Genomic DNA, 17,370 nt, shown 5'->3' on the forward strand with positions numbered 1-17,370 from the left:
ACATCTCCCAAAAAAAAAATTGCTACTAGATTTGGTATAAACTAGCAAAAAAATTATCCTAAGAATGTTTAAAATATGCCTTTTGAAATACCCTGGGGTGTCTACTTTAAGAAATGATATGCCTTTGTGTTTTTTTTTTTTGAACAGTTAAACTGCTATAATACCCCAAATTGAAACATAGGCCCATCAAATCCGTGTCTCAAAAGTCTACTGTAAAAACTGAAATGGACAGGTCTCAATAGGGATATCACTGTACTCAGAAGATGTAACTAAATAAACACAAAATAAAGTTTTATACAAGAATAGCACACACCAACTTTATGAAATACACATGAGAAGATCTTTGTTATAAGTTTGTGTGTAAAAAAAAACACAAACCCCCCCCCCCCCCTACAATTTTACTCCAATATTTAGCACAGATTGGCGGTGAAATGGCTACGTAAAAAGTGTCAAAATAACCTTAGGTAAATAGCCTGTGATGTCTACATTAAATAAATATATACTTTTGTGTGAAAATTTTGTTTTCTTTTATGGCTATTAAGCTTACAAGACAAACATAATGTAAATATAATATGGACTGACAGTGAGAAATAAATATACCCAATGGGATGAAATAACAGTAGGGCTGCGTCACATGCAAGGGAGCGACTTATTAAATGAAACCGAAAAGATATAACTGGTATGTGAGCGCTCCAATTAATTATGCAGATCTACATAAAAATCAAGATGAAAATATCAATAAACTTAAAAATGACCAATCTCGCCGAGATCACCACAATAACCACCATAAACCACAATTGAATGTACTGGGTGAGTCTTATCTGAATCAGAATACTCTACACATATATATAAGAGTATAACAAAATATCATTTATTGTATAATAAACTAATCATAAAAAATGAAACAACATCTCAAAATGTCCAGTATCAGATGTAATCGTGATGAATAGTAAGGGGCCCCTTATTCATATTCTTGTCGACAAAGGACTGATGTAAAAAATCCGAGATGTGCACATTAGCATAAAAACTATATGTGAACTCAAAAAAGTTCAAGCAGTAGGCTCCAGTCCAGTCCGTGAAAAAAATATATATAAGTGGATAAACGGATAGTGCCCAGACGACCAAGCCGTCTTACGGAGAGGGAGCTCAAACACCAGCCAAACACCCTGGTCAAGACTAAGAGGGAAGCGATAGGGATGGCCCCAAAGGTGAAAAATCACATCCAGATATGGAAAACTATGGGGATATCACTTCAGCAACTTACCCTATCCGTCCGACCATCGGGTGAGAAACTGGGAGCACATAAACTCCAAACCGTGAGGGCTGCAGGAAAAAGGCCGTTCTCGCCAGGTCGCTTGCCGAAAATCAATGGCGGGTCGTAAAGGACGAATCGGCTGGGAAGTTCAAATCCGTCGGCGGTGTGGTGAGGTAGCAGACAGCACGTCTACGCGTTTCGTCCTAGCTGGAGGACTTTTTCAAGACAATGTCTGCTGTCTAAGAGCCGGGTTTATATACCCACTCTTAATTGATTCATAGAATGGTCATGATTGTTAATTGATTCATAGAATGGTCATGATTGTTAATTGATAAACTGAGATCATTACAGATCTAAAGTAAATGGTCATAATTGTTAATTGATAAACTGAGATCATTACAGATCTAAAATAAAATATGCTGCAAGTGGATAGAAAAACACAAAATATAATAAACGAAAACATATATCCTTATTAGGACAATCTCATATTATTAACATCGAAAAATTATATATATATAGACATAAAATAAAGATTAAAAATATATTTTTATTTTTACTTTTATTTTTACTAATAAAGTATTTCAATCTCAAGTTTAACAGAGATAATTAATCAATCTTGATTTGTGAGCCTTTTTTTAAAAATAATAATAATGATAATATAGTTCAATTGTTTTATAAAAATCTGTTATTTATATATATTAGATTAGGAACAAGAACATTAAAATAAATGTTGAGCACTATATTTTTGTATATATATTTATATGTATAATTAAGAAAAAGAACATTGGAAAAAAATGCTGAACACTCATATAGGATTCATATAAGTGTTAAAGAGACCATGGGGTCTAAGGTGAATCGTAATATATATGTGGTTCCCGATTCATCCTCTCCCACATATAGAGACAGTGAAAGATCTTTCACTCACAGGGACAAATAAGTATGTCTTCCAAATTTTAAATGTTACATTCCACTTCTTCATTTAACCCATTAGGAGTAAGTGTGTTGAGTCTAAAGATCCATTTAGTTTCTGCTGTAATTAAGGCTAATTTTCTATTGGGTATATTCTCTGCAATATGCTCGATGCCCATTACTAAAAGCTGTGAAGGGTTACTGTCATGGGCCATTTGGAAGTGTCTGGCTACTGGAGATTTTTTATCACGGTTGCTGATGGCTCGTCTGTGTTCCCTGAACCTGGCTTTTAATGGTCTCGAAGTCTGACCTACATATAGCAAGTCACAAGTACATATCAACAGATATACCACAAATGAGGTATTGCACGAGATTCTAGTGGTTGTATGGAAGTTCTCATCTTTAGAGGAAGGGGGAAAATTCTTTTTTCCGTGACATATGTGTTGGCCAAAAAAAGAATTTTCCCCCTTCCTCTAAAGATGAGAACTTCCATACAACCACTAGAATCTCGTGCAATACCTCATTTGTGGTATATCTGTTGATATGTACTTGTGACTTGCTATATGTAGGTCAGACTTCGAGACCATTAAAAGCCAGGTTCAGGGAACACAGACGAGCCATCAGCAACCGTGATAAAAAATCTCCAGTAGCCAGACACTTCCAAATGGCCCATGACAGTAACCCTTCACAGCTTTTAGTAATGGGCATCGAGCATATTGCAGAGAATATACCCAATAGAAAATTAGCCTTAATTACAGCAGAAACTAAATGGATCTTTAGACTCAACACACTTACTCCTAATGGGTTAAATGAAGAAGTGGAATGTAACATTTAAAATTTGGAAGACATACTTATTTGTCCCTGTGAGTGAAAGATCTTTCACTGTCTCTATATGTGGGAGAGGATGAATCGGGAACCACATATATATTACGATTCACCTTAGACCCCATGGTCTCTTTAACACTTATATGAATCCTATATGAGTGTTCAGCATTTTTTTCCAATGTTCTTTTTCTTAATTATACATATAAATATATATACAAAAATATAGTGCTCAACATTTATTTTAATGTTCTTGTTCCTAATCTAATATATATAAATAACAGATTTTTATAAAACAATTGAACTATATTATCATTATTATTATTTTTAAAAAAAGGCTCACAAATCAAGATTGATTAATTATCTCTGTTAAACTTGAGATTGAAATACTTTATTAGTAAAAATAAAAGTAAAAATAAAAATATATTTTTAATCTTTATTTTATGTCTATATATATATAATTTTTCGATGTTAATAATATGAGATTGTCCTAATAAGGATATATGTTTTCGTTTATTATATTTTGTGTTTTTCTATCCACTTGCAGCATATTTTATTTTAGATCTGTAATGATCTCAGTTTATCAATTAACAATTATGACCATTTACTTTAGATCTGTAATGATCTCAGTTTATCAATTAACAATCATGACCATTCTATGAATCAATTAACAATCATGACCATTCTATGAATCAATTAAGAGTGGGTATATAAACCCGGCTCTTAGACAGCAGACATTGTCTTGAAAAAGTCCTCCAGCTAGGACGAAACGCGTAGACGTGCTGTCTGCTACCTCACCACACCGCCGACGGATTTGAACTTCCCAGCCGATTCGTCCTTTACGACCCGCCATTGATTTTCGGCAAGCGACCTGGCGAGAACGGCCTTTTTCCTGCAGCCCTCACGGTTTGGAGTTTATGTGCTCCCAGTTTCTCACCCGATGGTCGGACGGATAGGGTAAGTTGCTGAAGTGATATCCCCATAGTTTTCCATATCTGGATGTGATTTTTCACCTTTGGGGCCATCCCTATCGCTTCCCTCTTAGTCTTGACCAGGGTGTTTGGCTGGTGTTTGAGCTCCCTCTCCGTAAGACGGCTTGGTCGTCTGGGCACTATCCGTTTATCCACTTATATATATTTTTTTCACGGACTGGACTGGAGCCTACTGCTTGAACTTTTTTGAGTTCACATATAGTTTTTATGCTAATGTGCACATCTCGGATTTTTTACATCAGTCCTTTGTCGACAAGAATATGAATAAGGGGCCCCTTACTATTCATCACGATTACATCTGATACTGGACATTTTGAGATGTTGTTTCATTTTTTATGATTAGTTTATTATACAATAAATGATATTTTGTTATACTCTTATATATATGTGTAGAGTATTCTGATTCAGATAAGACTCACCCAGTACATTCAATTGTGGTTTATGGTGGTTATTGTGGTGATCTCGGCGAGATTGGTCATTTTTAAGTTTATTGATATTTTCATCTTGATTTTTATGTAGATCTGCATAATTAATTGGAGCGCTCACATACCAGTTATATCTTTTCGGTTACAAGACAAACATACCAAATTCTAAAATCGCTCCACATTAAAGGTTTATTTTACTTCTTGTGTTTTGTGACCTGTAACTACCAAAAAAAAAAAAAAAAAAAAAAATCCTAGTCACATTAAATATTCTGTAAATCAGAACAACTAAATGAATTTATTTTTAATTACTTTCCTTAACCTGCACTAATTGTGCACACATTATCATTGCAAAAACTGAAAAAAAAAAACATTTTTTTAAATTTTTTTTATAATAAATGAGCATTTATATATGTATATGCTACATCAAATTAAAGCCCTATTTGTCCTTTAAAAAACGGTATATGTGTTGGTGCAATTATTTAGTAAAATGCAAATTGCAGTTGAATGCAAACAGCAAATAATGCAAAAATTGCTTGTGTCCTTAAGTGCAAGACAAGCTTTTGAAGCGGTGTCCTAATGGGTTAATATGTTGCAATGTTCCGACACATGTAAAAGCAACATACCTTTACAATAATGGCATATAAGCATTTGGGGGCACGTGGCTATCGTGCAAACAAATTAGCACATCTTATTTAACTGTTTCTTTTGGTCTATATATTTTTTTGAGATTTAATTGGCAAAATGTATAGATTGCATTATATAAATGCTTGAAGTAGACTTTGCTATCCACATCTCTTTTGTATGACAGGTCTATTAAACAATCAATAAGAAGAAACAAAAACATGCTTTTATCCTCCCGTTTTCTCAGCATCTGATCCTACTACACCTCCAAGCTTAGTGGATATGGTGCAGCTAAACTGAGAGCAACTAATTTCTTACCTGATGCTTCTGTTACAGCTCTCTCTCCAGTAGCGTTGTCCTTTGCCATTTCATCTACTGCCTGAACCAGGTTCTCTCCCTGTAATCTAAAACATATAAACACTATTAGAAAATGTCCCAGAATGTCTCCTGAAATAAATATAGCATTGACATAGAGCAGTAACATGTGCAAGGTTTCATTTTTGGTGTGGCACGTTTTGGAAAAAAATAGTTGTTTTAAGAGAAGGAAAGATTGTTAAATATTAAAGTAATAAATATGCACTACTGGACATTTACTAGTGACCGCCTACCAATACCACCTTTGGTTACACTTTGAGTATTATTATTATTATTATTTTATTTTTTCATTCGGCTTTCTTGGTTTGATCTTTACTTAATGTACTTATATAGAAACATAAATTGCACTTGACACTTCTTAAATCTGACACACAACCTAAATGATTATAATCTGTTTTCTTTCTACAGACATTTTACCATCTTGGCATTTCTTTTTAAATCCTTTGGCCATATCCAAAACTGCACACTATATGCAAATTGCAAATTGTGTAGGTTACCAGTACACAAGTGGGAAATTTTAACTGCAACTTTTTCGTATAAATGTTATTAATATTACAGTGTATTATTTAGTATGTAATATTAGTATGTGATGCTCATCCTGATTAAATCAAATATTTAAGTATTAGCTCTGGATCTATGTTGCACAAAAACAGAGTGAAAGTTGGCTTAGCAGCCAACTTCATCAGAATGTTGAGAACTTGGACTTTGGAAATCCCTGGAACATTTGCCTATACTTATTCACAAATAGAGTATTTTAGGGCCAGTCTAGAAAACAATATACGGTACTACTAGGAAACCCACTATAAAACACAGGTGTATTAACAGCTGCTTCAATGGTATGGTGGGGAAGACTGCTGAACATAAAGTGAGACGGGCAGATTGGGAAGGCTTATAGTGGACAAATAAGAAGGACTAGGCAGGAAGCCAACAAAAAAAAATGTGTAAGGCAGACATAGAAGTCCACATTCCACCCAACATTAAAAATGGCCAAACAATGGCACTTTACTTCAGTGATGTGACTAGAGATGTGACTAGGGGTACAGTTATTCCAGAACATTTTAGGTGACTTCATAACATTTGGAAAACCAATATGTAGCTGCAAATGAAATGTTTATATTTACAGCTCTGTGGCACTTTGGTACTATAGGAAACAACATGACATGTAGGGCTTCTACAAAAGAAATATATTAGGAAAGAAAAGAGAACAGAAAGATTGTGAATCAAAACTTGGACCAATCCTTCTAAAAAGGGTCATGCTCAGGGTATACGCCCTGGGAACACAGGAAATTAAATTATGGATGTCAAGAGTGGTGTACAAATAGGAAACTGCTGTTAGTATATATTAATTTAAAAAAGACATACTGTGTTATAAAATTCTTTAGTAAGATATTTGTGTAGAATAATAAAATTCTTGTCTGGAATGTAATTAGGCTGGAATGTTACCAAAATGCAATGCTATTTTAGAATGGATAGTGTCAATGGACATAGAGTAGTTTTTCTTAACCTATTTTCATCCAAGTACAACTAGATCTCTGAATGTCACATGCTGACCCTTCACTGTGGTTAGACTGTAAATCACAGCCTTTCTGTGCAGGTCAACAGCAGCTAGAGAGACATAGCTAGATAAGTTCCAGGGTAGAATACATCTGATATAGAAAAATGCATGTCGCAGAGCTAAGGATCTGACAACCTTGGACACCCAATCACTAATTCACCAGCATAACTTTAGCTTAATGAAGAGGCTTTGTTGTAGAGATCATGCTCAATTCTCTGCCATTTAGGAATTAAATCAATTTGTTTATGTGGACCTAGCCACACCTCCCCTGGCTGTGACTCACACAGCCTCTATACACACTTCCTGAAAAATAGTACAACTTTTTAGCTTCTCTTCTTGCATGGTGTGTTTAATATAGAATTTTTTTAGCTCCTGCTGTTTTAATTGCCTGGTATAGCCCTCTGTGTGTGTTTTAAGTCCAATCAACAGAACAGAACATCTAAAGTAAGTACACTGCAAAATAAACCTTTATGGAGGCTTAGGGGCATGATACACCAAAACTGCTACCTCACGCTACAGTTGGTTAGGTGCTTAGAGTGTTCATTTAATTTGTATGTTTGGATTTGACTAAAATGCCTAATGACTAATCAGAACCCGGTCACTTATGTAGAGCTAATTTTACACTTGGGGATCCTAATGAATTAATATTTATCAGAGATTGTGAGCTTGTTTGAGCAGGGCCTTTTACACATCTTGTGTTTGTCAACATTATTTCTCTCTAAAAATGATGTATTGTTAAAAACTATTGTTGCTATATAAATATTAATAATAATTATTATAAAATTAAGGGTAGTTGGTTATTTTTTTTTATATGTGCTCACAAAATGTTTTGATTTAACAAATCTTTTCACCCTTAAATTCCTGCGGAGGTGACCTGTGCAATAGTGTAATATGCAAATCCTTCATATTACAGCTTTACAAGCTTACTAACTAAAATGGGTTATTTACAATAATTAACAAGAAATCAGTCATCAGTAACTGTACTGTGCCTGAAAATGATTTTCTGTCAAATTACATAAATTTTCCTTTTTCCATCTTATTTAGCAATTTCAAGACTTGCGACTGCACAGTAAATGTTTAGCAGTACCGGTATATATTTTGGTGGCATTGATCTACTATGCCTTTGCTTGTTATCTACTATTTTACCTTGCACACCTTGAGCAGATGTTTAATGTGACTTTTGCTTGAGGTTCGCTGGTGTAGGTACTCCTTCCTTGGCTAAATTTGCTTCCAGATGGCATAAGACTGGTTACACCTTCCATTCTAAGATCATCAAGGTCCTCTGTAGGAGAAACAAATTATTATTATTATTATTGGTATTTATATAACACCAACTTATTCTGCAGTGCTTTACAATATTATAAAGAAGAAGTTTGAACAATAAACTAGATAATTACAAAATGTTACAGGAACAACAGCTTAACCCTGCTAAAAGGAGTTTACAATTTAGAGACGGTAGAGTATAAAAACACAATTGGTGTGAGGCAGTGTGAGGGATAGCAACCAAGCGACAAAGTTGAAAAGTAGCAGAACCGGAAAGTGAGAGTGGAGTATGGCGCTTTAAAATAGAGCAATTGTGAAATAGAAGTTTCTCTGGGAGGTCATAAGCTTTTCTAAGGATTTGGGTTTTGAGGTAATTCAAATGATTGAAGACTAAGGGAGAGTCTAACAGGGATTTTTGGGCTGTTCCAAATGAAATTAACCACCCGCGAGAAGTCCTGCAAGCACAAGTTAGCAGTAAGGGTACACGTAGTGGACAGGAGAAGGTAACCGTGAGAGAAGAGAGATCGAGAAAGAGCGTACCTACAAATTAGTGAAGAAATGTAGCAGAAGCTAGAACTGTTTAGAGCTTTACAGGTAAGGGTTAGTATATTGAATTGACTCCTCTGGGGTACAGGAAGCCAATGTAAGGATTGACAGAGGGGTGAGGTGTGAGAGGAGCATCAGGAGAGAAACATCTTCCTTGTAGGTGCATGTAGTTCTGCACCGAAACGCGCGTCAGGTGTTTTTGCATTTTGTTTTATGACTGGGCACCTTATTTTTTACTAATGGTTACCATGTTGCTTTGATGGTTCACTTACTTTGATTTTTACTCCTATGTCTGTCTAGCAAGCTTAATGGGGAGAGAGGCTTTGATAGTTTAACTTTTTGCCAGTCTTTTACTGGTAATAGCATTTTTCATCTTTCTCTTATCAGGTATATTGTATATACCTATTTGGCCACTTGGCCACCCAACAGGCTTTATTTTACTCATTTAAATAGCCCTTCATGCCTCATACAGGTGGACAATACCTTGACTGTTATATACTTTTGGTGCTATGTATACTGACTGACTACATAGCCTCTCCCTGCAGCAATCAATTGTTCTCACAGGGGCTGACGTGTGTTTGCATGCAGAGTAATATTTAATAAAGCTCCTTTTTATTGTGATACAAGCCTTGTTAGACTTTGTACAATACTTATTTTGAGATAGGAGGTTTACCGTACAAGTTGTTTATTGTAGTGTATTTTATATGCAGAATCTCAGAGCATATTCATATTTTGCTACAGGTTAATTACTTTATATTTATATTTAGCAATACTACTACCTATATCTCCAGGAAGCATTGCATGTTCCCTTGTGGTGTTCCTGCATGCTCTGGTTTTTTTTGTGTTTCTTGATGCGGATATCATCAACTTGCAGGGAGAGCGAAAGAGGAGGATTAGTATTATGAGAAGAAAATATAAGAAGCTCAGCTTTGGAGAGGTAGAGTTTCAGAAAGTGGATGGACATCTAATCAGATATGGAAGAAAAGCAAATGGTGACGTGTTCTAGAACAGCGGTGGAGAGATTAGGGGAGAAGATATATATCTGGGTGTAAATATGTTTGCCAAGAGAGTCAGTATAAAGAGGCAACAAAAGGACCAAGAACAGAGCCTTAGGGGACTCCAACTGAGACAGGACGAGCAGAGGCGCTGTAGTTAGAAAAGGAGATGCTGATTGAATGTTGAGAGAGATAGGACAAGAACCACAAGAAAAGAGTTTGAAGAAGGAGGGTATCATAAACAGTGTGAAAAGCGGAAGAGCGATCTAGAAGAATTAGTATACAGTAGATGCCATAATTAGTTTGTTAGTTACTTTAATTAAATCTGTCACAGTAGAATGGAAGGGGTGGGAGCCAGATTGCAGAGGGTCAAGGAAAGAGTTGGAATTGAAAAACCATGTCAGACAGGTAGAGACAAGTAATTCCAGAAACTATGAGGAGAAAGGGAGCAGGGATATGGAACAATAGTAAGAAGGGGAAGACAAGTCAATAGAGTTTTTTTAGGGGAGGTGGGGGGGTATAACAGTAGCATGTTTAAGGTGAGCAAGGATAATGCCAGAAGTAAGAGAGCAGTTGAATATATGCGTTAAGGATGGCACAAGACAAGGGGAGAGAGATCTGAGAAGGTGAGATGGGATGTGAACAAGTGGTGGGACAAGTGGAGGGTGAGAGGAAAGGAAAAGTGCAGTCACATCCTGTTCAGTAGTCAGACAGAAGGCCTGAGGGGTTTTTAAGGCATGGTCCAAGTGTGAGTGAGAGTTTTCTTAACTGGTTAATGTTGTCAGTAATGTAACATGCAAAGCTATCTGTTGAAAGGTTTGTTTGGGGGTGGCCACAGCAGGGCAAAAAAGAGAGTTGACAGTATCAAAGAGATGCCTGGGATGGTGGGATCATGAACTAATGAGAGAGGAAAAGTATGACTGTTTAGTAAGAGTAAGGGTGGCACTGAAGATGGGGTAGATGAGAGTTGAAAACGGACATTAGCTAACAGTCGCTGGAGGTCAAGAGAATTCAGGTATTTCCAGAGTTGAGGAAGGGTAGGCTGAAAATGTTGAATAAGGTAACTATCAAGAACAAAAGATAAGAGGTGATGATCTAAGAGAGGAAATACAGTGTTACAGAGATTAGAGAATGTGCATGGTTTCTTTCTTTCTTTACTCCATTCCTTGCTGTGTCTTACAGCAGCATTCTGACAGTTCCGAGGACATTGCATGTTTTTTCAAAGTTCTGTCTGAATACTTCAGATTTAGCTTAAAATTATGAAAGTTTGCATTGGAGATGATCCTGCCTCTCCATTCTACCATAAGGTATATCTATAGATCTAGTAATTGTATAGTAATCACTCTTTCCCCATTGCTGAGGAGGGTTCGTAAACAATTTATATTATGTATCCAAATATTATGTATTTATTAAATATATAATATGTAAATCATTTATTTTTTGACTATTCCTCATTTTTTCCCTTCTATTACTCACTTATGTGAATAAAATCAACTTGTAGTGTCTGTCTCCTAGCCATCAAACATATTTTTTCCCTTTCAATAATCTTTATCTTTGGCGCCATTGGTGGGATTTAGAACCACAAATCAAAATGAACATGCTTGTCCATTGAGCCCTTGGTTTGGTTTGTGATTCTGGTACATTTTGGCTTGGGGTTTGGGAATTTGAGTTACAACCCGATCAGCCCAAATTTGGACAAATGGCAGTTCTTAATAAAATAAATCTCCAAGTCTAGTGAAAACTATCAGTTAAAAAATAAATAAACGTTTTTGCTAAGTTTTCAAGATCAGTGAGCACAGTTTAGGAGTCTAGGAGACAGAATGATGTGAGTTGAAATTTGTTCTGCAAATATTAGGTTAAAAAAGCCACATTAGAATAAGTGATTTTAATTGCAATTTTTGTATGCACTTTGATAATAAATTCTAAAATGAATGTATAAGTTTTCAATGTATTTTTGGTCAAAAAACAATATTTATTCCATCCCTAGATGTTTAATAAATTAATTTTATAATTGATGGTTAAAGGGTTACCGAAAGCATTCCATATTAAGTTGTAAAATATATTACAAATAATGCAGCACATATAACTCAACAAATAACAGGAAAAGAAAAAAAAAGCACTCTATTAATAGTGTATTTTATGTGAAAGTAAGGAAAACAAGAAGAAAGGTTTTGGCATGTGTTGCTTTTGCATAGGTAATGCTGTAATTATTCTACAACATTTGGACACATGCTGATGAATTGCTTATTAATTATCCTTTGTTCTTAACACAAAACCACCCTTTATTTACGTGAAGCATTAGAGAAGTCAAGATCATATAGCAAGACCTGGGAGACGTATTTTGTTCTTTAAACTTTTTATGTATCATTAAAATAGAATAATCACTGTTCTTAGGTCTCAAATTGAAATTATACAGCATTTTTTGTTTTAACGTTTAATTTTTGTTTTTGTTTTTCTGAATGTGTTGGTTATAAATTGCTAATAGTCACTTCACATAACTACAAAGTTAAATAATGGTAGTCCCTCTCTTTCTTGCAACATATAAGATCTCCCTTGGACCTGTGCCCTCGACAGCTATATGAATGCTGTCTAACCCAATCACCTTGGTAACCTATCGCCATGCATCGTGAGTACCCTCTACTCGACACTACTGAACAAGAAATCTCTTGGCAAAACCATTTTCCCATGCTGCTCTATCAATTGAAATGACCTAGCTTTTTGACAGGCACTGTTTAATTATGAAAAAGCCTAAGAACTGTTAAGACATTACAATCCCGTTACCTACTATTAACACCCAAATGAAACAACTGAGATACAATGAGCGCACTGATCCTCCAGGCCTATTTGTGTTTCCCTTTACACGGATGTAATTTATCATGACATTTTTGCTTAAAGAGTTTTGTTCATAGTGGTTTTGTAGGGATCAGATTTTCCTGTTAATACTTTGAAAATTACATTAAAACAGAATTCAGTGTCCTGTAACTTCCATCAAACAGGGCAATTTAAGTTACAGTCCAATAAGGCTCTAATGATCACTGTGTTATGTGTGATGATTTCTCTAATGGAACCATTGATTGCTGCGTTACACTGTTGCAGATAAAAGAACAATGTTGATTGCTTTTGTTATTAAGTAAACAGCTAATGAACAAAATGGTCAAAAAGTGACACTTGAGGAATTATAGGTAGAAATTCAATTTACTGTATTATTGGAATCAGGGTCTAACATTTTTTTAAAGCAGATGTGTTCAATGTTTTTGTCAGAATGCATTTCCCATACTTCTCTGAGAGCTGTAATGCATTATATTCATTATATCCCACTTACTGCTTCAAAATGAATTTCAAATTTAAGGCCAAAGTAGTGCAGTGTTCCTCTATATCTGAGATAAAATTCTGAGCAGATAACAGTTAGTTTACTTAACAGGATAAAATGTATTTTTCAGGTGCAAGCACATGTATGTGTAACAGGCTACGATCTCCTGTTACTGTGCGTTTGAACTTTGCCTTTCCTACCCTCTCAGGTATGGAATAAAGCCAATCAGGCAATTGAGAGACAATTTTTTAAAGTAAGAGTTTTTTTTAAAGTATCTTTTATCCATTGACAGTCTCACTGCGGCTGGCCCCGCCTCCATGCCTGAGATAATCAATTATGATGATCTCTGGCCAATCCAATGCTTTCCCACAGTTAAGCTCTCAGAGGTTGTTGTGCATGTGCGGCATGTGGCCATTCCACATTTCATCATAGAGATTCATCACTGAATAAATGCATCTCTATGTGGGGCGTTAAGGGTTTCCATGCAGAATGTGGAGACACTGAACATAGGTGCTGCATACAGTGAATCAGCTCTAGTGGCAGTCTGAGTGACTGCATCTAGAAGTCTTACTATGCAGCAATGTAAACACTGTCTTTTCTCTGAAAAGACAGCATTTTCATTAAGAAGCCTGCAGGGACATGCTATAGATACAAGAACCGCTACATTAAGCTGTAATGGATCTGGTGACTGGTATCCCTTTAAGTGGTGGGTACCCCATCAAACCACAGTTGGGATTCTCTTGATACAGCAGTTGCACAGAGTGGAGGCACTGCATCAAAAGAAGATGTGTTAATCTCCCATTCATAGTGGAGGCTAAGGGTCACTAGCAGCAATGCAAGAGAATGTAATAACTCTTTGGAATTTTCACACGCTGTGTAATTTGACTCATAACTCTCTGATTGGTTACTTATTCCACCAATCAGAGAGTTATGAGTCAAATTACACAGCGTGGGAAAATTCCAAAGAAATTTCCCACGCTGTGTAAAATGACACAGAGCACTCTGATTGGTGGATTTCAAACCAACCAATCAGAGTGCTGTGACACATGTAAATGTAGAGACGTACCTGTCAGTCTCTTCATTTACCTGTCAGAGCACTCTGATTGGATGGCTTAAACCCACCAATCAGAGTGCTCTGAGCCTAATTGCAGGGCGGGCAACACTTTATAAGCCGTCCCCCGCCCTGCAGAGCTCAGTCTGCATGGAGCCTGTTACAAATCGCTATTTGTAACTGGCCCTTTAAATGAGAAATTGCCCTGCTTCCCTGGATTGTGGAGAAGCCTATTTGCCAGCCTCCTTCCTTATGACTATGGCCCTGTGTGAGCGGTGATACCCCAGATGGCTATGCCATGGAGCCTATTCATATAATGAAAGACTATGGGAAAGACTTTAGCTCCATGGCAATTGAACTGTGTGAATAGGATCTGCGCGCTATTCGGTAGTTTTGTGCGCTCAGATCCCAGCTATCTGGGGATATGTGAAATGTCTGTGTGTTATGTGTAAAATGTGACTTTATGTATTTTAAAGTGTTTTATGTTGTTTTGCAACCATGTGGTTAATGGAGTCTGCCTCTAGTCCTGGATAATTGAATTACTTCCCCCCATTGTCTCCAGGATAGAGGGCCCTGTAAAACCATGCTTCCAGAAGGTCAAATGCACATTTGTACTAACTTCTGAACCCCTGGTCCAATTCGTATGATTTTTGAGTATGTTGTTCCCCTGAATGGATTGATTGTGAATATGTATTTTTATGCGAATGTGATGTATATTTTGGGAGTTATGAATGTTGTGTAAAAACTGTATTTTTACTGTCTGTGATAATTATGTTAATCCCTTGTGTAGCATAATTATATCACAGACATAGGGGAGGATTTTGTGTGTAATTACTGGGAGTGGTTTTAATGATGTACGTGTATGATTGGTTGTTTTGTCCCGCCCTGTGGGTGGTCCTGTATTTTCAAAATGGTAATAAAAACCAGGCTGGGTGTTCCAGCACCTGAGACCTCTTCTGACCCTCAATACGTAGCCGTGTCTCGTTATTGGAGGGAACTGCTATATCACACTGGGGATTGCTATGCGCTGCATATTCCCCTGAGCTCTTAATCACTTAGCTCTTTTAAGAGCTTGTTCCTGTTACGCTCTCCTGGAGGAGAGGTCTTCCCCACACGGTCCTGGAGGACAGAAGCCGATCCAGGGTGGAAGGAAGACGGCGCGGCTCCAGTTAAGCTACGGCGGTTGTGGAGCCTGCGGTGGTTGTGGTGTCGTCTGCAGTGCTTGGAGTCCTCTGAGAGCGCTAGGAGCATCCATCAACGGAGGGTACTCGGTCGGAGTACACGGAGCTCCGTTACATTGGTGGCAGCGGTGGGATGGCGTCCTAGTGCGAGGAGAAGCAGCTCAGAGACACTGGTAACGTTTGGAGTTACAATTGAGGGCAACGCTAGCCATTGGGCAGCGCCCCTGGCTACAACAGGATGGAATCAGCTGGTTTGCGGACAGCGTTCCATGATGAGGAGGAGAAGGAGGCCGCAGATTACAGGGATGCAGCCAGAAGGGAACTCTGGTATGATGCCCTGGAAGAGGCCCAGTGGCGGCGAGGTGAGGGCCTCCCCAGTGATGAGCAGCGGCTACAGAAGCGTGTGGCAATGCGAATATGTCTATTGGGGGAGCAGCCCCTAGATGAGTGGGTGGCAAGACTGGAGACCCTGGTATGGCGAGAGATCGGGCTAGACAACGCATACCAGGCCCTCTGGTGGCATACCATTCGACTTACTCCCTGGACGGCCGAGCACGACCTACCGGAGGGGGATGATTATGATGGTCCTGGTCTACTTCAGGATGCCATGGAGGAGGATCTTGATTTCGGCAGCACGGAGGAGTCTAGGTTTTGGGACATCTACGACTACCGGATGGGCATGTATGTCTGGGCTGACGAACGCGAGGTGAGAGAAGACATGACCCACCTGGTAACAAGGGAGTGGGAGCTGGAGCAAGACTACCTACACCTGCTCAGCTCCGTGCAGCCCCAACCTACCCGACAAGCAGAACCAGGTCTAGAGCCCTTCAGCTGGAAGGATATCGTAGAGGTTTACTGGGAAGATCCCCAACCCCAGAGTGAGTGTCAGGGAGCCGAAGGTGCCGTCCTTCCCCCCCAGCAGCAGTGTGTCCTACAGAGAGCCGAGACAGTTGGTCCCTCTCTACAGCAACAGGACAATGGTAAGGGAGTGGAGACAGGCGGTCTCCCTCTCCAGCGGCAGTGTGTACCCCAGGGGGCCGAAGGTGCCGACCTTCCCCCCCAGCAGCAGTGTGTCCTACAGAGAGCAGAGACAGTTGGTCCCTCTCTACAGCAACAGGACAATGTTACGGGAGTGGAGACAGGCGGTCTCCCTCTCCAGCGGCAGCCTGTGTTTCCGGGAAAGGAGCACAGCACACCCTCTCCCCAGCGGCAGCTTACCCTAACAAGGGGAGACACCAATCCCCCAGACGGCGCAGATGGGACCGTGGTCTCTGTGCCTGACCTACAGGGATGCTGGACAGCCTTTCCAGATCCCCAACTACCCTCACCGGGACACCCAGAGGAGGGGGTAAGTACAAATTCCCCTCCCCAGGTAACTCCTAGCGTGGCACCAGAGTTAACAGAGGCAATGTTAACCCCTACTGACGTCCATGTTCCCTTGGCTACTGAGCCGGACTATGTCCCAAGCATCCCAGCAGACGAGCTGGCAGCTGGGCAGAGTGCAGTCGGCCTCTGCCCTACCTTTGTCCCTGGTCCAGAGCCGGATGTCCCGCAGGCTACCCCAGCCGAAGAGCTGGCAGCTGGGCAGAGTGCAGTCGGCCTCTGCCCTACCTTTGTCCCTGGTCCAGAGCCTGATGTCCTGCAGGCTACCCCAGCAGAAGAGCTGGCAGCTGGGCAGATTGCAGTCGGCCTCTGCCCTACCTTTTTCCCTGGTCCAGAGCCTGATGTCCTGCAGGCTACCCCAGCAGAAGAGCTGGCATCTGGGCAGAGTGCAGTTGGCCTCTGCCCTTCAAGTACCCTCGGCATGTGGCCTCATTACCACAGCCAAATACCCAGGTGCAGTGACTGTGTGTTGTGGGTGGGCTGTTCCTGTACTTTGATGTTGTGGGGGGGCTACTCGGACATCTGTTTATTGTGGGTTGGTGGATCGACTAACAGAGGCACTGACCGACAGAAGGTCAGATGCCTGGTTAGTCTTCCCCCCAAAGGGGAGATGTGTTACAAATCGCTATTTGTAACTGGCCCTTTAAATGAGAAATTGCCCTGCTTCCCTGGATTGTGGAGAAGCCT

General features: G+C 39.0%; 1 protein-coding gene across 1 annotated transcript in view; it reads right to left on the bottom strand.

The window, feature by feature from the left end:
* The window catches only part of C4H8orf34 (chromosome 4 C8orf34 homolog), a 182,241-nt gene that overhangs the window by 39,839 nt on the left and 125,032 nt on the right, over positions 1 to 17,370 (bottom strand). The window contains exons 8-9 of the mRNA XM_063451341.1: positions 8,101 to 8,236; positions 5,343 to 5,428 (exon numbers count right to left, since the gene is read on the bottom strand). Coding sequence (XP_063307411.1) covers positions 5,343 to 5,428; positions 8,101 to 8,236 — 222 coding nt within the window. The remainder of the gene's footprint in view (positions 1 to 5,342; positions 5,429 to 8,100; positions 8,237 to 17,370) is intronic.

This window comes from Pelobates fuscus, chromosome 4 (assembly GCF_036172605.1).
Source record: "Pelobates fuscus isolate aPelFus1 chromosome 4, aPelFus1.pri, whole genome shotgun sequence".
Taxonomy (NCBI): domain Eukaryota; kingdom Metazoa; phylum Chordata; class Amphibia; order Anura; family Pelobatidae; genus Pelobates; species Pelobates fuscus.